Source organism: Chiloscyllium plagiosum, chromosome 2 (assembly GCF_004010195.1).
Source record: "Chiloscyllium plagiosum isolate BGI_BamShark_2017 chromosome 2, ASM401019v2, whole genome shotgun sequence".
Taxonomy (NCBI): domain Eukaryota; kingdom Metazoa; phylum Chordata; class Chondrichthyes; order Orectolobiformes; family Hemiscylliidae; genus Chiloscyllium; species Chiloscyllium plagiosum.
Genome location: NC_057711.1, coordinates 75,522,162 through 75,539,957, shown reverse-complemented (window position 1 = coordinate 75,539,957; position 17,796 = coordinate 75,522,162). Strand labels below are relative to the sequence as shown.

At 39.0% G+C, this 17,796-nt stretch overlaps 1 protein-coding gene across 2 annotated transcripts in view; it reads right to left on the bottom strand.

Annotated features, from left to right (window-relative positions):
• rorb (RAR-related orphan receptor B) overlaps nucleotides 1-17,796 on the bottom strand; it is a 266,439-nt gene that overhangs the window by 15,911 nt on the left and 232,732 nt on the right. For both annotated transcript variants that reach the window (XM_043712184.1, XM_043712175.1), the window contains exons 5-7: nucleotides 9,028-9,149; nucleotides 7,052-7,184; nucleotides 2,132-2,239 (exon numbers count right to left, since the gene is read on the bottom strand). In XM_043712184.1, the coding sequence (XP_043568119.1) occupies nucleotides 2,132-2,239; nucleotides 7,052-7,184; nucleotides 9,028-9,149 (363 nt within the window). The remainder of the gene's footprint in view (nucleotides 1-2,131; nucleotides 2,240-7,051; nucleotides 7,185-9,027; nucleotides 9,150-17,796) is intronic.

The window sequence follows — 17,796 nt, the reverse complement described above, 5'->3', positions numbered from 1 at the left end:
ACTTTCCCTTTTACCCACCTTCAAAGAGTATTCTTTATTTTGTTCAGAATGCTAACATTTACTTTCCATTATTCTGGTTACCAATGTGTATTTTATAGAAAGGGGATCTTTGTGCAGATCCTGGGAACACACCATTCCTAGTCAGGCTAAGAAACATCTCATTCCCTCCATTTCTTTTATCTGACCCATTGACATTCTTTTATCATTGTCCTCATTGAAGACAGAAGATTAGATGGGTAAAGTTTATTTCTAATGGTTGACAAGTACAATTCTTTTAATAATTTGTTTTTCAGACTGGTGAAACATCTCTTATGTGGCATCATGTAAAGCATCTTCTGCAAATTTATACATACATTATTCAACTAATTGCCTTGATTTATGCACTTCATGACTTTCTCAAAACATTCAACCGAATTAGTTAAAATCAAACTTTTATACAAATCTATGCTGACTGTGCTCCACTGTCCCATTCTCAGTGACACTAATTTCATTTCATATTATGGACTCTTAACAGTGTGTGAAAGTTACCTTTAAGAGTCTGAGCCATTGGGGGGAGCCTTGTTTGTTAACAATATCAATTTTAAATTCTGGCACATGCTTGGCCACATTTTTCTGATTGGTCAAAGATTAAAAGGTGATGTACCTCTATGCTTTGGAAGCAAGTCTGCCCTTTCTCTAGCACCATGGATTCATTAATCTTTTGAAGTTACACCCTGCAGATAACCAGACCTAAGACAGGGGCAATTCACTAACCTTAACTCTTACTGTGTAAGAGTAATGTAACAATTATACAGTTCAGTCCAATGGCACAGTTGCTACAAGAAAAGATTATTAAGGCAAGTATAACTAGTTCCCTTGTTATCAACTCTCTGATCTTCTGAATTGCACTCTTACAGGCCTCGTGATCTTGTTTTACTTTTATTCAGATTATCTTTTAATACACAAAGATGTTTTAGATTAATTTTATTTAGCTTCCATTGCTTGAAGGTGTGGTATTATTGAAATCTATATAGTCATAGGGATGTTCAGCATAGAAACAGACCCTTCGGTCCAACCCGTCCATGCCGACCAGATATCCCAACCCAATCTAGTGTTGCAATTGTACCAGCCTCCACCACTTCCTCTGGCAACTCATTCCATACATGTACCACCTTCTTTGTGAAAGCATTGCCCCATAGGTCTCTTTTATATCTTTCACCTCTCACCCTAAACCTATGCCCTCTAGTTCTGGACTCCCCGATCCCAGGGAAAAGACTTTGCCTATTCACCCTATCCATGCCCATCATAATTTTGTAAATCTCTATAAGGTCACCCCTCAGCCTCTGACGCTCCAAGGAAAACAGCCCCAGCCTGTTCAGCCTCTCCGTACAGCTCAAATCCTCCAAACCTGGCAACATCCTTGTAAATCTTTTCTGAACACTTTCAAGTTTCGTAACGTCTTTCCAATAAGAAGGAGACCAGAATTGAACGCAATATTCCAACAGTGGCCTAACCAATGTCCTGTACAGCTGCAACATGACCTCCCAACTCCTGTATTCAATATTCTGGCCAATGAAGGAAAGCATACCAAACACCTTCTTCACTATCTTATCTACCTGCGACTCCACTTTCAAGGAGCTATGAATCTGCACTCCAAGGTCTCTTTGTCCAAATCATTTATGTAAATGACAAAAAGTAGAGGACCCAGCACCGATGCTTGTGGCACTCCACTCGTCAAAGGCCTACAGTCTGAAAAACAACCCTCCACCACCACCCTTTGTCTTCTACCTTTGAGCCAGTTCTGTATCCAAATGGCTAGTTCTCCCTGTATTCCATGCAATCTAACCTTGCTACAGTCTCCCATGGGGAACCTTGTCGAACGCCTTACTGAAGTCCATATAGATCACATCTACCACTCTGCCCTCATCAATCCTCTTTGTTGCTTCCTCAAAAAACTTAATCAAGTTTGTGAGACATGATTTCCTATGCACAAAGCCATGTTGACTGTCCCTAATCAGTCCTCACCTTTCCAAATACATGTACATCTTGTCCCTCAGGATTCCCTCCAACAACTTGCCCACCACCGACATCAGGCTCACTGGTCATACTGGAATCATCTCAAATTATAATTAATATAAAGGCTTTTTCTTACCGAGAGCTTTGAATGTTTGCATGCCTCCATATTTTCCTTCAAAAAGCACTGTGTTGTTCAGTGGATTAAAGGCACGGCACATTCTGACCAACACCACCTCCAAACAACCTAACATACAGAGAAACACCATTGAAAAAAATATGCAGTGGTGAGACAGCACTGTTGATCTGAAAGTCAAAAAGTGTTAAGAAGATGCTTAATTTAAATTACCAACTTTAAAGCTAAAGAATTCCTAACAATTTGCTAAGTTTAAGCTGATTTCCTAATGTGAAATCTGAATGCATGGAAAACTTGAACAGAATGAATTGAAAACTTGAACAGAATGCTGATCAAAGCTGAGAAAAGATACGAAGGTGCACAGATAGGTTCCTAGAAAGAAATATACAAATCTTTAAAGACTTGTCAAATGTCTACTTGCCTAACATGAATTTAACAAAGTTTGTTTCATGAGATGAATAGTACTTTGGTAATTTCAAAGGCCATGTGTCCCAAGTTATTATTGTTAAACATTATGGGGAAATGATATGAAAATGTTGTCATTTTACATGACATTGCATTGTTATTTTATGTTCATCTCAAGGACAACATTTTAAGTATTTTTCTTCACCAGTACACCTATATAATTTTAAGAAACTTGTTTAAATATTCTAGTTATTCCAGAATTATGGTGCATTGGACATTCTATTTCCTTCCAGTTTACTCCTCTTTCCTCGTCTCTTGAAGGCAGTGACTGTTGCTGTGGTATATTTCCCAATATTATGTTATCTAGTCAAATTCTGTTATTCAAATGATGAAGACATTACCGTTGAGAAAGATCACTTTCTTATCAGGCATGCTTATTTTATAACAGGTAAAACCATAAACAGAGATTAGGAGAAGGAAGGTTTGCTCTTTCTGCAGTCAAGACCACAGAATCATTGTTTGTAGAATCATGAGTTCATAGTCTACTATATCACAAATTACATTATCTTCAAATAATCCTTGTCATTTGTAAGGAGTTATGTAATTAATTAAACTTCTCTGCTCTTTCTGCACAGTCCAGCAATGTTCAACTCTCTTAGAAGTTACGATTGAATGTCCTAACACCATTTTTTTAGGGAGGGCATTTCATGCCATAACTGATGCCAATTGTAGTACTTTTACTGCTGATGTTTCAGCCGGCAGCTGATTTAGCACAGACTGTGCAAGTAAACTGGAACCTTCCAGAACTGTACAGCTCAGGAAAATGTCAGTTGGTGCATCTATTCACTAAGCAACCAAAACCCCTGACTAAACCTGTTGTAGTATGGCACAGATTTCAGATCAGAGAAGCCTAAACCTTTTAGACAGTCATATGACATCCCAGCATGTGACATCCCTTTATTGTGTGTATAATATTGTAACATAATATCAGTTAGCTGTGTATGCCTGTGATTTGCAGCCTTGTAAATAGTTATAAATAAACCTCAAGTTTTCTATCTCTCAAGAACCCAATTATCTGCATATAAGTTTCTTTTAAAAATATGCTTAAAGGATGTGGGTGTTGGTAGATGAGCATTTGTTTCCCAGACCTTATTGCCTAGAGGGCAGTTATGAGTCATACAGTATATTCCAGACCAGAGAAGGATGGCAAATTTTCTTCCTTAAAGGGCATTAGTGAAATGGTTGATTTATGACAATTGATATTAACATAAGGGTTCATGGGATTTGAACATTATCCCCAGGACATTAATCTATGATTCTGGAATACTAGCCCAGTGATACCACTTATGCCATGACCTCCCCTTAGGGTGTGTTAATATTTATAATGTTGGTTAACATATATAAAAACACACCTCAAAAATTTTATCAGTTGTATGATGCTTTGTATTGTTAAAAGATTCATAGGCCCTTTAAAAACTGGCAATAATGATAGTACAAGTGAAAATACAAAAATAGACCCATTAAATAATGACTTTGCCTCACTGTTTACTCTGCAGAATTAGGATTGCATGCTGGATGTCCCAACGAAACTAATGGCACTTCAGGGATGGAGTGACATTACTAAAATGAGTGTATGCAAATTAAATTAATTGAAGAAAATAATGGCAATAAGAATAACAAATCCCCAGTAGAAGAAAGCTCCCTCTAAGTGTTTAAAGGAAGTGGGTAAGAACATTGCTGATGCCCTAATCATAATCATAATCTTTCCAAGTTCTCTTGCATGGACCATTCCTTTGGATTAGCAAAGTGCACATTGGACTCTACCATTATTTAAATAAGCCAAGAGAGGGAAGCCAGTGTGTCATTAACTAGTAGCCTACCATTCATTTTGGAAAGTCTATCATTTTAAGGATGAAGTGACTGAACATCTTCTGTTTTAGCTGATGAGAAAGCCAGCATGCTTTGTGAAGAATAGTTTCGACCTGAGGAACCTGAATGAATTTTTTAAAGAAGTGACTAATATAGTAGACATGTAAATGTCTATTAATGTTATTTATATCAATCTCCAGAAGCAGAAGATAACAATTCCCATTAGAGACTTTAGCTGTTGAATGAAGAGAGAAATAACTGACCTGCTTAAGACATTGCCTGTTCAGCAGAATACAGTGAATAGGGACAATGGATGAGATTAAGGCTCTGTCTCTTTTGTCATGTCAATGTGAAAGATCCCATGGCACTATTTCAAAGAAGATCACAGGAATTGACCTCCAGTATCCTGACCAATATTTATCCCTTAATAAACTGTACAGAAACAGATTTTCCTGTTGTAGAGTTTTGCTGTGCACATTTTGCTTGCCACTTATCCTACATTACAACATTAATTCCACTTCCAAAAATACTTGATAGGTTAGTAAAGTGCTTTGGGATATTTTGAACTTGTGTTATATAACTGCATATCTTTATTTTTAATTCCTTTTCTAAAGGACTGAACTTTAGATTAAATTAGGTTCTCTGCAGTGTGGAACAGACCATTTGGCCCAACTAGTCCACACTGACCCTTCAAAGAGTAACCCACCCACACCCATTTTCCACTGACTAATACACCTAACACTATGGGCAATTTAGCATGGCAGATTTACCTAACCTGCACATGTTTAGATTGTGGGAGGAAACTGGAGCACCCAGAGGAAACCCACACAGACACGGGAAGAGTGTGCAAACTCCACGTAGACAGTCACTTGAGGCAGGAATCAAACCTGGGTCCCTGGCGCTGTGAGGCAGCAGTGCTAAAAACTGAGCCACTGTGCTCTTCAGAAATTTTGCTTTTTTTATATTTACTTATGAGGCATAGACATCACTGGCTGGGTCAGCAGGGTCGGCATTTATTGCCTGACCTACTTGCCCTCGACAAGGTGGTGTAAAGCTGCTTTCTTGAACACAATGGCCGAGCAGAGGCTGATAGCCAAGTTGGGTACCCATGGGAATTTGGGTTCATGTCACACTACAGGTGACCCCACTGCACCACACACACACACACACACACACACACACACCCTGTCTCACAGGCGCACATATACTCTCATATACTATGAAAAGATACTCTCACACACGCACACACACACTCACACTCTCTCCGTTTTACACACACACACACACACACATATATCTCTGGGGTGAATTTGCTTTTGCAGAATTGTATTGGCAGATACATTCTACTTTGTTTAAAAAGCACACAACCTATAGGCAGTCAATATTTTTTATAAGCTATGTGATATTTTTAAAGTTCCTACTTTGGAAATAGAACCTCTCTGACTCAAGATTGGAATACATAGAGACTCTAACCTCACACCTTTAATCCATTGTCTGAGCTGAGATGTCACCTTTTTTAAAATAAAGCCTTAAGTTAACTCAAGAATGTGACTTGAAAGATAGTCTTGAATGTGGGATCTACACATTAATGAATTGAAACCTGCAACTCATTCTAAAAGATAAAAAACTTAACAGCAATCTAGGTTTGTTCAATATATCACATCAGTGTATGATACTATGATTATTTGCTATAAGTTCTGTGTGCTATGATTCTACTCCACTAGTTACCTGATGAAGGAGCAGTGCTCAAAAAGCTAGTGCTTCCAAATAAACCTATTGGACTCTAACCTGGTGTCGTGTGATTTTTAACTTTGTCCACCCCAGTCCAACTCTGTCGCCTCCACTTCTTGAACTACTGCAGTCCTTGTGCTGTAGGTAGACTCACAATGCTGATAGGAATGGAGTTCCAGGATTTGACCCAGTTACACTGAAGGAACAGTGATATATTTCCAAGTCAGGATGGTGAGTGCTTGGAAGGGAACTTGCAGGTAGTGGTGTTCTTATGTATCTGCTGCCTGCTATACAAAGCATTGGATAGACCACATCAGTCATGCTCTGACAGTTCTGAGCACACACATTAGGAAGGATAAGTGCAGTTTGACTGACCAGAATGATATCTGAACTTCAAAAGTTAAATTATTATCCAAGGGTATTAATGGGGGTGTGGCAAAGGCGATTGTGTTGAGCTACATCATGGATCAGAACGATTGCCTTGAATTATGAACAAGCTTCAGGGTTATGTATGTTAATCCAATTGGGTAAAGAGTTGTTACTTTGACTGGAATGTTTGGTAGGTGTTGCTTAATGCCTGAATTAGCGTGCATTAATGCCTTCAATTCCTTGTGACAGTGTAGATGTCAGAGGAAAATTCACAGGGAAGCAAAGCCCAGATGTTTACCAGCATAAGCCTATACAATTCAGTCTTACATTTCATCTTAACTTTCATTGGGTTAAGATAAAAGCGAATCATTTGACAACAGAAGATATGATCAAAGTTGAAATAAGAGCATTGTATCACTGACTCCATAATTGTGCTTGCTTGTGAAAGTAATCACAGAAAATGATTGCATTGCCTCTTAAGTATTTTTGCCATAACCCAAAACTTAACTGACACCTTACTCATTACTGAAATATATTTGCAACCCATACCTGATTTGAGGAGGAGTATTTGATCATTCTGACACAAGTCCATGAACCCTGTAATGCGTTTGGCAAACTCGACTACGTACTGTATTGCGTGCGTGACCTGAATTGCACATTGTTGCCATATGACTTCCCTCACCTTTTAAAAGAGAAAAACACAGTAATGGGAGGGAAAGATGAAGCAAACTACACAGAATATTTGAGGTGTGTTAGAAACAAATGTCAGAAAGAAGAGCAATAGCATTTTGAGGGGGATACCAAGGAGAAAGTTATGGTATTGTTCCTGAAATTAACATTCAACTTTCCGGAGCTAGTTCAGGGGCCAATTTTATATGTGTTCGAATGGGAATGAGTAAAGGACTGGAAGTACCATCATTTTTCTCCTGGTATTCTGTTCAATTCTGATTTGAATACCTAGGAACTCTGGGCCACACCTGCCTCCTTTACTTTCTCTCTATTTTCCTTGTCGACTTTTCATTTTTATCCACATCAACTTGGAATTCTTTTTAGGAATCTATTTTTAAAAAATGCTTTCGCCTAACTAAAAATACCTTATTGCCACTGCTTTTTAAAATATACTTTTAAACTTAACAATTGCCTTTTTTAATACCATAAGTAACATATAAATCCTCTTTTCTCCTAATTTTATTCACTTTTAATTCTAATAAATGATCTATATCTGAAGTGTTATTTGTGTTTAGACTTTATGAATCAACCTTTTGTGTTGTTTTAACATCCTGTGTTTTAATATATTCTGAATTTAACATTTGGACACTTTATCTGCTTTCGCAGTATATAATGTATAAAATGTGATAAATTCTGTACCATTGTTTTAATTAAAGTTAAAACTTGACTTGTCATTTAACGGAGAAAGTGAGGACTGCAGATGCTGGAGATCAGAGTCAAAAAGAGCTGATGAAGAGCTTATACTGGAAATGTTGTCATTTAACAGTTGAATTTTAGCTTTACTGCTCTGTGGTTTCTTTGAACAGCACAGGCCCACATTATAGACCATAACCATTTAGCTCCATTTTGCAAAACAAATATTCAAAATAAATCTGACACGCCAGTGGCACCAATCACCAATATAACCCCAAATCTTAGAACGGTATCTGTGTGATTATTTTTCACAGTCAAATACACCAGGAGTGATTCCATGGTCTGGGACTCCTGACATGAGTGCCATTTGCTGGAAGCATATCTGAGGAGATTACAAGTGCCAGTGATCATCATTTTCCATCAATGGATAGAAAATCATTGTCTCCCTCTGAGCACCGTTCTCTACTCATGAAAAAAGAGACAGCCCAGCAATTACAGTTAACAAAGTCTGCAAATTATATTTTGGCCTTGAAGCTTTTGAAAAAAAAACTAATGAATCAGGCAGTACATAGTTTGAGCAAGGAGGGAACTTGAAAACCAAATGATTTTATATTTATTCCAAACTTTCTTTGAAGGGACATCACTTTTCTTCTTCTGACCCAATTCGTACCATAAGGATGACAATTGTTACTATATTTCCCTTTCAGCACAAACTTTACCACCTCTGTTATCATTTGCTATTCTCAAGCTAATCTGACCCTCACGTCCACCTTTCCATATTGCTTTATCCTGAGCTTTAAACCCATTCTGCTGCCTGTACATTGAGATACCAATCTAGAGGATCTCATGATTTTGGGTATTTGCAAATGCAGTGTCTCTAAGGCTGCTTGCTCTTTATCTCAAAGTAAGGTTGTTCAACTTCTTTCGAACTGTAACATTCCTCTATTTACATCTGTGTCTAATAATTTCTTAAATACAGGTCTCTAGTGTAGTGTCTAAGACTTCTCATTTCACATGTTTATTCTAGACTGATATTTCCTTTCTTGCTGAAATTTTCATGTCATTCACGTGTTCAGTTACATCATCATGATTTAATTGGATCTCATTATATCAAACCTTTTAATCGAAAAATGTTGAATAGCAATGTAAATATCCATGGTTACCTTGTTTTGGTAAGTTTTTATTTCTTCATATGTGTGCGTCTGCCATGCCAACTGTTGAAGTTCTTCCACTGTATACTGACATGTCTCCAAGTGGGACTTGATTATATTCTGTGCAATACGATCTGAGGATTACAATATATAAATTTAAGTAATAAATTATTTGATATATTTATGTAGTTAAATTCTACTACCCTGATTGTCTAAAGATGATTGTTCTATGCATGGTAAAAACTTCAGCTGGCAGTTTATAATTTTGGTTTTTAACACTTTAAAAACTCAGAGGATCGATGCATTTCTCAAGCTGAAATATCACAGTAACAGCTTCTACAATTCTATTAGAGTTTGGTCTTGGACATCCCCTCCATAAGAACATAAACAAATTACAAGCAGGAAAAGGCTACTTGGTCAATGAACTTGGGACTTGTCAACTGATTTAATCACATCCAAATGCTTTCACAAAAGGCCTCAATGATTTTATTCTCCGGGAGCACATCAATTCAATTATTTCCACTATTAATTTTAATGGTTCAATGACATAATTTAGTCCATAAGTCTTCCCTAGTTACAGTAAAGTGATTCTGCATTACACTTCCCTCCAAATTCCTAATCATTAACTTGTGCCCCCTCTTTGAAAAATTTGCTTGGTTTAGTTTTTGGTAGCATTCCTGGCAGTGAACCAAAGGGTTATGGGCTCAAATCCCAGTCCAGAAATTGAACAATCTATTCTTGCACTCCAGTACATGCATACTTAGGTGGTCTTTCAAATAAAGCATTAAATTCAGCTCTGATCTGCACTTTATAATTGATGTTGATGCTGAATAAGATAGATGCAGAACAGGCCCAGCAACTAAATCTTGGGCATCCATGAAGCAGCACCAGAACTGCATTCAAGAACAATCTGTAACATCATTCCCTCGCTGGCATAATGCTCAATCGTCCATTTTCACCAAATCAAATGATAAATGCTAGCTCAATGAAGAGTGGCTGAGAGGATGCCAGGAGCAGCACCTAAAAAAGGAAATGCCAGCCTGGTGAAGCTATAACATAAAACTATTTATAAGCCAAACAGCAGAAGCAGAATGAGATGGTAAGAATCACAAAATCCCTACAGTGTGGAAGCAGGTCATTTGGCCCATCAAGTCCACACCAAACCTCTAAAGGATATCCCTCTCAGACGCACTGGCCTCCTACCCTACCCCTGTAATCCCGAATTTCCCATGGCTAATCCCCCAGAACATCTCTGGACACTGTGGGCAACTTAGCATGATCAATCCAGCTAACCTGCACATCTTTGGATTGTGGGAGGAAACCAGAGCACCCAAAGGAAACTCACGCAGACATGGGGAGAATATGCAAACTCCACACAGACAGTCACTTGAGTGTGGAAATGAACCCGGGTCCCTGGTGCTGTGAGGTAACAATGTTAACCACTGAGCTACTGCGCTGCTCCTCATTCCAGGAGTGGTAATCTAAAGCTTTAACTCACTGACAGCCTGCTTTAGGAGGAGAAAACCTCCCTTCATTTTTGCCCTCAGGCCTCAACCATAGCCAGCAGGATCAAACCTGTGCAGGGAAACCCCAATGAATTTCGAGAACTAAGTGATCCCACAGCTAAGGGATCAAATCAAAATTCTGCAGTCCTCTCACAGCTAGCTGTGAATGATGATGGAAAGTTAAATAAATAAATAGATGACTCCACAAAAATCCCTATCCTCAATGTTGCGGAAGACAAGATGAAGCTGAAGCAAGTGCGGCCTGAAGTGCTGAATGGATTTTTCAATTTAACCAACTACTGCCCAATGTGCCTCATCCCAACCATCAGCAAAGTGATGAAAGTTATGCTTGAGATAGAGTGTGAGCAAGTTGTAAGGACGAGAATAATTTGCTCACCGACGCTCAGTTTGACTAATGCCAGAGCCATTCAGCTCCTGACATAAATACAGACTTCTCCAAACATGGCTAAAACAGTCTGAACTGTCAGCATGACTGCCATTGATATCAAAGTCGAAAAGTATGACGTTGGAAAAGCACTGCAGGTCAGGCAGCATCCGAGCAGCAGGGGAGTCGACCCTTCCTGATGAAGGGCTTTTGCCCAAAATGCTGACTGTCTGGCTCCTCGGATGCTGCATGACCTGCTGTGCTTTTCCAGTGCCGCACTTTTTTGCTGTGATCTCCAGCATCTGCAATCCTCACTTTCTCCTGCCCTTGATATCAAGGTAACTGTGACTAACTGTTGCATCAAGGAACTTGAGCAAAGCTAGAATTACAGGTAAAATCCTCCCACTGTTGCAGTCATTCCTTGCAAAAAGCTATAGTTTTTGGAAATCATGCTTTATCAATTGCAGTACAACTCTGGAGGACATCTCAGGATTTTTTTTTCATTTGAAGCAGGTGGGACTTGAACCTGGCTCTCTCAGTCTAGGGGTAAGAACACCACTACCTCAGCAGAGTTTTCCAGACTAACCATCTTCAGCTACTTCATCAATTATCTTTCTTCCTTCATGAGGTCAGAAGTGGGGAGGTTTGGGTTGATTAAATTATTGCAGAATGTTCAGCATCAGCTGGATTCCTGAAATTCTGAGGCAATCCATGCCCATATTGAGGAAGACCTGGATAACATTCAGACTGACAAGTGGCAAGTATCAAGCATTGATAATCTGCAACATGAGAGATTCTAATCATCATTCAATAACATTATCATTGCTGAAGCCCCCACTATCAGCAACCTGGGAATAATTATTGACAAGAATGGTTCAGCCTTTTATATGCTATTGCTAAAGAAACAGAGTCAGAGCCTGAGAATTCTGTGGATCTGGTCACTCATCAAATAGTTAGTTCTGGGACCTTGTTGTACAAAATCAGTGCCCATCATTCCTAATTTGTAACAGTGACTGCACTTGTTGGCTGTGAAGAGCTTTGTGCTATCCTGAGATTGTGACACAAATGTGGCATCAAGTTCAATAATGACTGAAATCAGTGAGTGGTGAAAATCGCCTCTTTATTGAGCATCAGCAGTGGCACAGTTCGAGGCAGTGACGGAATTCAAAGTACAGAATTACAGTTGCCTCATTTATACACAGTTTTTACATACATTAAAATTATAGCGCTATGGTCACATCTTTGTTATCTATTGTACATAAGTTTGCGTGACATCTTGTCCTGTGGAAGCAGGTGATGGTTTAAGTACTTGTCAAATGCTAGCTGTTACTCCTGATGGGATTAGAATATCCAGTCTGAGCTTGCATAATGAAGAGGTGTTAGTCCTTTTGTGTTTAAAGTTAATAATGTTAGTAAAAATCCTCGACCTGTACGATCTAAATAAGGGAGAAATTATACATGTAGTACAAGATGGTAGTCCGAAATAAAAGTCAGAAATAGGTAGTACAGTGCTAAAGAAATAGGTAGTGTATAAGGAAATTTCAAAGAGATAAAGAACAGCAAACTGAAAGGACATGCTGGTGGATGAAACTGTTTGATGTTCTGCATCCTATTCAGGACCTGAGAGATGGTTGCTAAGGGCTAATTAATATTATAATCTTTCCATAGTTTTGAGTGAGTTAAGGTGGGCATTGTTCTGAGTAGGTTGCAGTATTAACACTTATTCAGAGGTAGCCTTTGATACAGAAACAGGTCTAAATGCTGCTTGAAGGGCTGAAAGAAGTTGCCCCTCGTTTTCTTTGAATCTCCCTCCTCTCACTTTAAAAATGTGGCCCCAGTCATGAAATCATCTGTCCTAGGGAAAAGACAACTACCATTAACTCTACCTTTACCCCTCATTATTTTATAAACTTCTATTAGGTTGTCTCTCAATCTCCAATGCTCCAGTGAAAGATGTCTCAGGCTATCCAGTCTTTTGTTATAACTCAAACCTTCCATACCCAGCAACATCCTGGTAAATTTCTTCTGAACCCTCTCCCGCTTAATAATATCCTTCTTATAACTGGGCGACTAGAACTGGACACAGTATTCCAGAAGAGGCCTCACTAATGTCCTGAACATTTCCAACTCCCATACTCAAAGAACTGTGCCATGAAAGCATGCGTGCTAAGCATCTTTGTAACTACCCTGTCTCTATGTGACACAACTTCAAAGAATTATGTACTGAACTCCTAGGTCCCTCTGTTCTACAACACTACCTCAGGTGCTACCATTAATTGTATAAGCCTTACCCTTGTTTGTTGTATGAAAACATAATATCTCATTTTTAACCAGATTGAACTCCATCTGCTATTTTTCAGCCCATTGATTCATTTGATTAAGATCCCTTTGTAATCTTAGAAAACCTTCTTCACTGTCTACTCTGCCATCAACTTTGGTGTCATCCACAAACTTACTAATAATGCCTTTTATATTCTCATCCAAATCATTTATATAGATGACAAACAAAAGAGGACCCAGAACCGATCCCTGCGGAACACCATTGATGACAGGCCTCCAGTCTGAAGAGCAACCCTCCACCAACACTCTCTGTGTGACAAAGCCTAATGTATTGATTCCAGAGTCTTGGTTAACACAGATTATGGATCTGATCATCAGCTTTTCCAGACCAAGGTTCAGGCCTTACGGTGGAATGAAGCATTAAAAGAGAAACCTTTGCAGATAGTCACTAGATTGTTTACTCAAGAACTCCAGTACATCTGAACAAGTCTTACAGTGGGAAATGGCTTCAAGTAGAGAAACAGAACCAACCTGATAAAGATTTTCATATGGCAAAAAAAATACTGCATTGAATGAAGTCTGCCTAAAAGCTGATGTGGGCACAGGGCCCAACATAACAAGTATTTGAGACTAGCAGAAGAACACTGAACAGCAAAGCAGATGGACCATCAGGGAGTGGGTTATAAAGAGCGACAAATGCTTGCAGGGCAGCCAAAAGGAATTTGTTGAAAGAATTTGATTAGGCAACAGATGATATGGGTCAGAAAGGATAGCACAAAGAAACAAAGGCTGTCACAGCTTCTTCAAAAGAAAGAAGTGTGGCAGTTAGTATTGATGTGTAAGGGGCAGATGAGAATATGCTGTTTGAGATTTGTCATGACCATAGATTATGCAGCCATGAACTCAGAATTCATACAAGCTTGCTTCTTGCCCCTTTTAGTTTTAAAGTAACGATTGTCATGATAATAGTTCATCGAGCCAAACCACTTATGGGTATACTGAACTTTTAAGTGCAACATGCATTGTATAACAGAAAGAAATAAGGCAAAAGATGAGGATGCTAGTTCAGTGGTTATCTAAAATTGCTGTGTGGATTGAGTTGAGTCCACAGAATGGAATGTTGCACTTGAAGAGTATCAAGAAAGTTTCAGAGAGCAACATTTCAAAGGGAGAGAAACGTCAATCAAAAGCAAAACTGAACCCCGATCTCCTATGGATTGTGTAGCAAACTGTGAACATGATATGAGTTGAAAGATGGACATCTCTTTCTGGGTGAAAGATATACTTACATTTTACCCTTCCAGGAATACACAAAGAGGTTATCAGAACCACATAGTGGCAGTGTGATTAGTTAAAGGAGATTGTGCTCACTTTATTGTCCCCATTCAAATGTCCCGAGTGGACAGCTTATAGTTTGGGAAATAAAATAGAACAGTCAATGTTGATTGCTAAAGTAAACTAGGCAATAAAGAAGCTGTAGAATGGAAAAGTGACGAGTCAAATGAAATATCAGCTGAAGCTTTGATGCCTGGAGGAATAATAGCATTCAAAACTTTGAAATAAGTCAAAACCTCATGTAGAAAAGTGAAACTTGATCAAATTAATGACTAGTTTCAGAAAGCTTTGACAAAGATTTGTGATCCCTGACACTGCTCAAAGGATAAAATAATTTTTCTGAAATATCAGGTCTCAAAATTGCTTCTAGAAATGATCAAAGATTCTCGTGCTTCATTACTTCAGAAGTAAAAGGAACAGATTTGTTTCACCACATGCAAAAGGACTCATTTTAGTGCTGCACAATATAACGGAGAGCTACATGGAGCAAGATGACAAGGAACTGTGGTTCCTCTTTGTAGAAGTCTTTGCTTCGGTCCATGTGCAGTGTTATGGAAAACCTTGAATGGGATTGGAGCACAACTTTGGCTCATTCAGAGACATCATAAACTTGCAAAAGGTATGGTGCATATACTTGGAGACAAGGCAGAACCATTCAATTACAGCAAAGAAATCTGATGAGTTTATCTACAGTCAGCATCTATCCCCTGTGCACGAGAAAAATTCCAGAGAGAATGCTCTCCCAGAACATTTTGGGATCTGTAGTGGTGACCATGACATCTGGAGGTCTACAGAACACTCTTTTTTGTGAGTGTTTACAGTATGAGTACTTTTTTTTTACAACCAAATAGTATATTTCCTTGTCCCCTCAAGAACATTCTCTCTTTCCAAGCCTGCTACATCTTCCATTATTAATATTGCCACTGCACTTCCCATTTTCCATTACTACCTTTCCCTAAACATTTTGTATCATTGAATGTCTCACCCTCACCATTTAAAGCGATGTTTTTGTTATTACTTTGGTATTGTATTCCCATATAGCCATGTATGCTTGTAAATCAGCAACTTGATTTAACATACTTTGTTAGTTTATAAATACGCATTTTAAATGTGTTAATGTATTCCTCATTGGCTTTTTTCGATTACTCCTTTCCAGTATGATGGTCCTTACTTTTCTAGTATTATTCATTTCACTCCTTTATGCAGCTTATTCCTCTTTACTATTTCTTTATGCGAGTGTCCATCAATCGGTCAAATTACTTGGTAATAGTATTCCACAAAAATATTTATAAATTAAAGACTTGTATCACTGCTTACAGTATTTTAGTAGTCACACAGGGAAGTCAATGAATTGTAAAAAGATAATGTCTGGTTGGTTTGCACCTTCTGACATTATTAATGTAATTGATCAGCCAGCAATTGTTTTTGTGCTTAATTTTCAGGGTCAACTGCTGCAGAGACTTCTGACTGGCCTTGGTATCTTTCACTTGACACCTCCTTCGATGATGACAGTTTGGATGTCTCTGGTGGTAGCATCCTACCTGTCTTCTGCACCTGGCACCAGTGCAATTGCACAAACTCACTGTTGATTGAGTATGAGGCAGGATCACAGCATGAGGATGACAGACATGTGTGCAGATGTAGATAAGGGAGTCAGTGATGGTCGGAGGGCAGTTGCAGTCCTGGCTGATGCAAGGTGTCAGTGGGAGTCACACTCAACCTGTTGCACGAGCAGACCCAAACAGGAAAGAATCTGATAGAAATACCGCTTTGGTTTAAGCTGATGTATAAAGGTGATGTCTCAGATATCTCCCTCTCATACATTGTAACATTGCATTTTCCATGAAGAGAGGGACAGAGTGGCAAGATAGCACAGTGATGCCTGTTAGCAGCACTAACCTGCAAACCATCTCTGCCACGAGAAGCTCACTGCAGCTGGGAATAGTGCAACATTGTTTGTGGCCCAAGACAGAATTACAAGTGTAGCTCAGTTAATAGAAAGCGGACAATGCCATGTTGCGCTAAGAGGCAGGGGAAATTGCAGGCTGACACATTCAAGATTTGTCATCAGCAGCTCCCCAAACCTTCCATCAGTACAAGAGAGCCGTATACCCCCTGGCCCACCCAGGTTGATGGCTGATTGAAGACCTCGGGAGAAAGAGGGTTACTGCCTGCTCCCACGTCATCTACAGATGCTAGGGATGCACCTCATTGTAGCAGTAGGAAATGTTTCAAAAAGTACACTTCTACGGGTAAGGTAGCGTTGTTATTCATATAATTTCGTGAAGTAAGAAGTGTTGATGTCACATTAAGATGTGGTTATGTTTTATTCAGCATGCATTTCTTTCATATTAGCCTATCCCCTTTAGAAAAGTGTGATGTTTAATATCATGTGGCTTAAGGAGCTCACTTGTAGATTGAGATGCTTGTCTCTGTATGGTGACCGAGGAAGTGTGTCGTGAGCTCTTGGATACAATAACATATGCCATTCATAGAAAATAGCTAAGGCTGTTGATTTAATCATATTTAATAGCGATTAGGTGGTTGGAACTGGATCAGTGATGTAACTTCTATGTCATGCACATAAGCAGCAGTTGCTGATATCAATCGCTTTCCAAGTCACTCTCTACTTCCCTGTCCTCTTCACCAGCTGAGGTTTCTGCCTTCTCTTCTTTCTCTGGTCTGATCTTATCATCTCACTGTGATGGTGTTGTACAGTCATAGCACATGATGACTATACTTTAACTGAGTTAAAAATCACACAACACCAGGTTGTAGTCCAACAGGTTTAATTGGAAGCACACGAGCTTTCGGTCCACTACCACCTGATGAAGGAGCGTTGCTCCGAAAGCTCGTGTGCTTCCAATTAAACCTGTTGGACTATAACCTGGTGTTGTGTGATTTTTAACTTTGTACACCCCAGTCCAACACCGGCATCTCCAAATCATGAATACTTTAACTGGGTCACATACCAAAAGTACCTTAAGAGCAATCAAGACAAGAGAAGCTCAACTTCAACAAGATCATGGTTTACTGCTAGGTCCACTACTTCTTGTCATTTACATTAATGATTTGGATGTGAACATAGGAGGTATAGTTAGTAAGCTTTCAGATTACACCTAAATTGGAGGTGTAGTGGACAGTGAAGAAGGCTACCTCAGAATATAACAGGTTCTGGATCAGATGGAAATGTATTGCTGGAAAAGCGCAGCAGGTCAGGCAGCATCCAGGGAACAGGAGAATCGACGTTTCGGGCATAAGCCCTTCTTCAGGAAT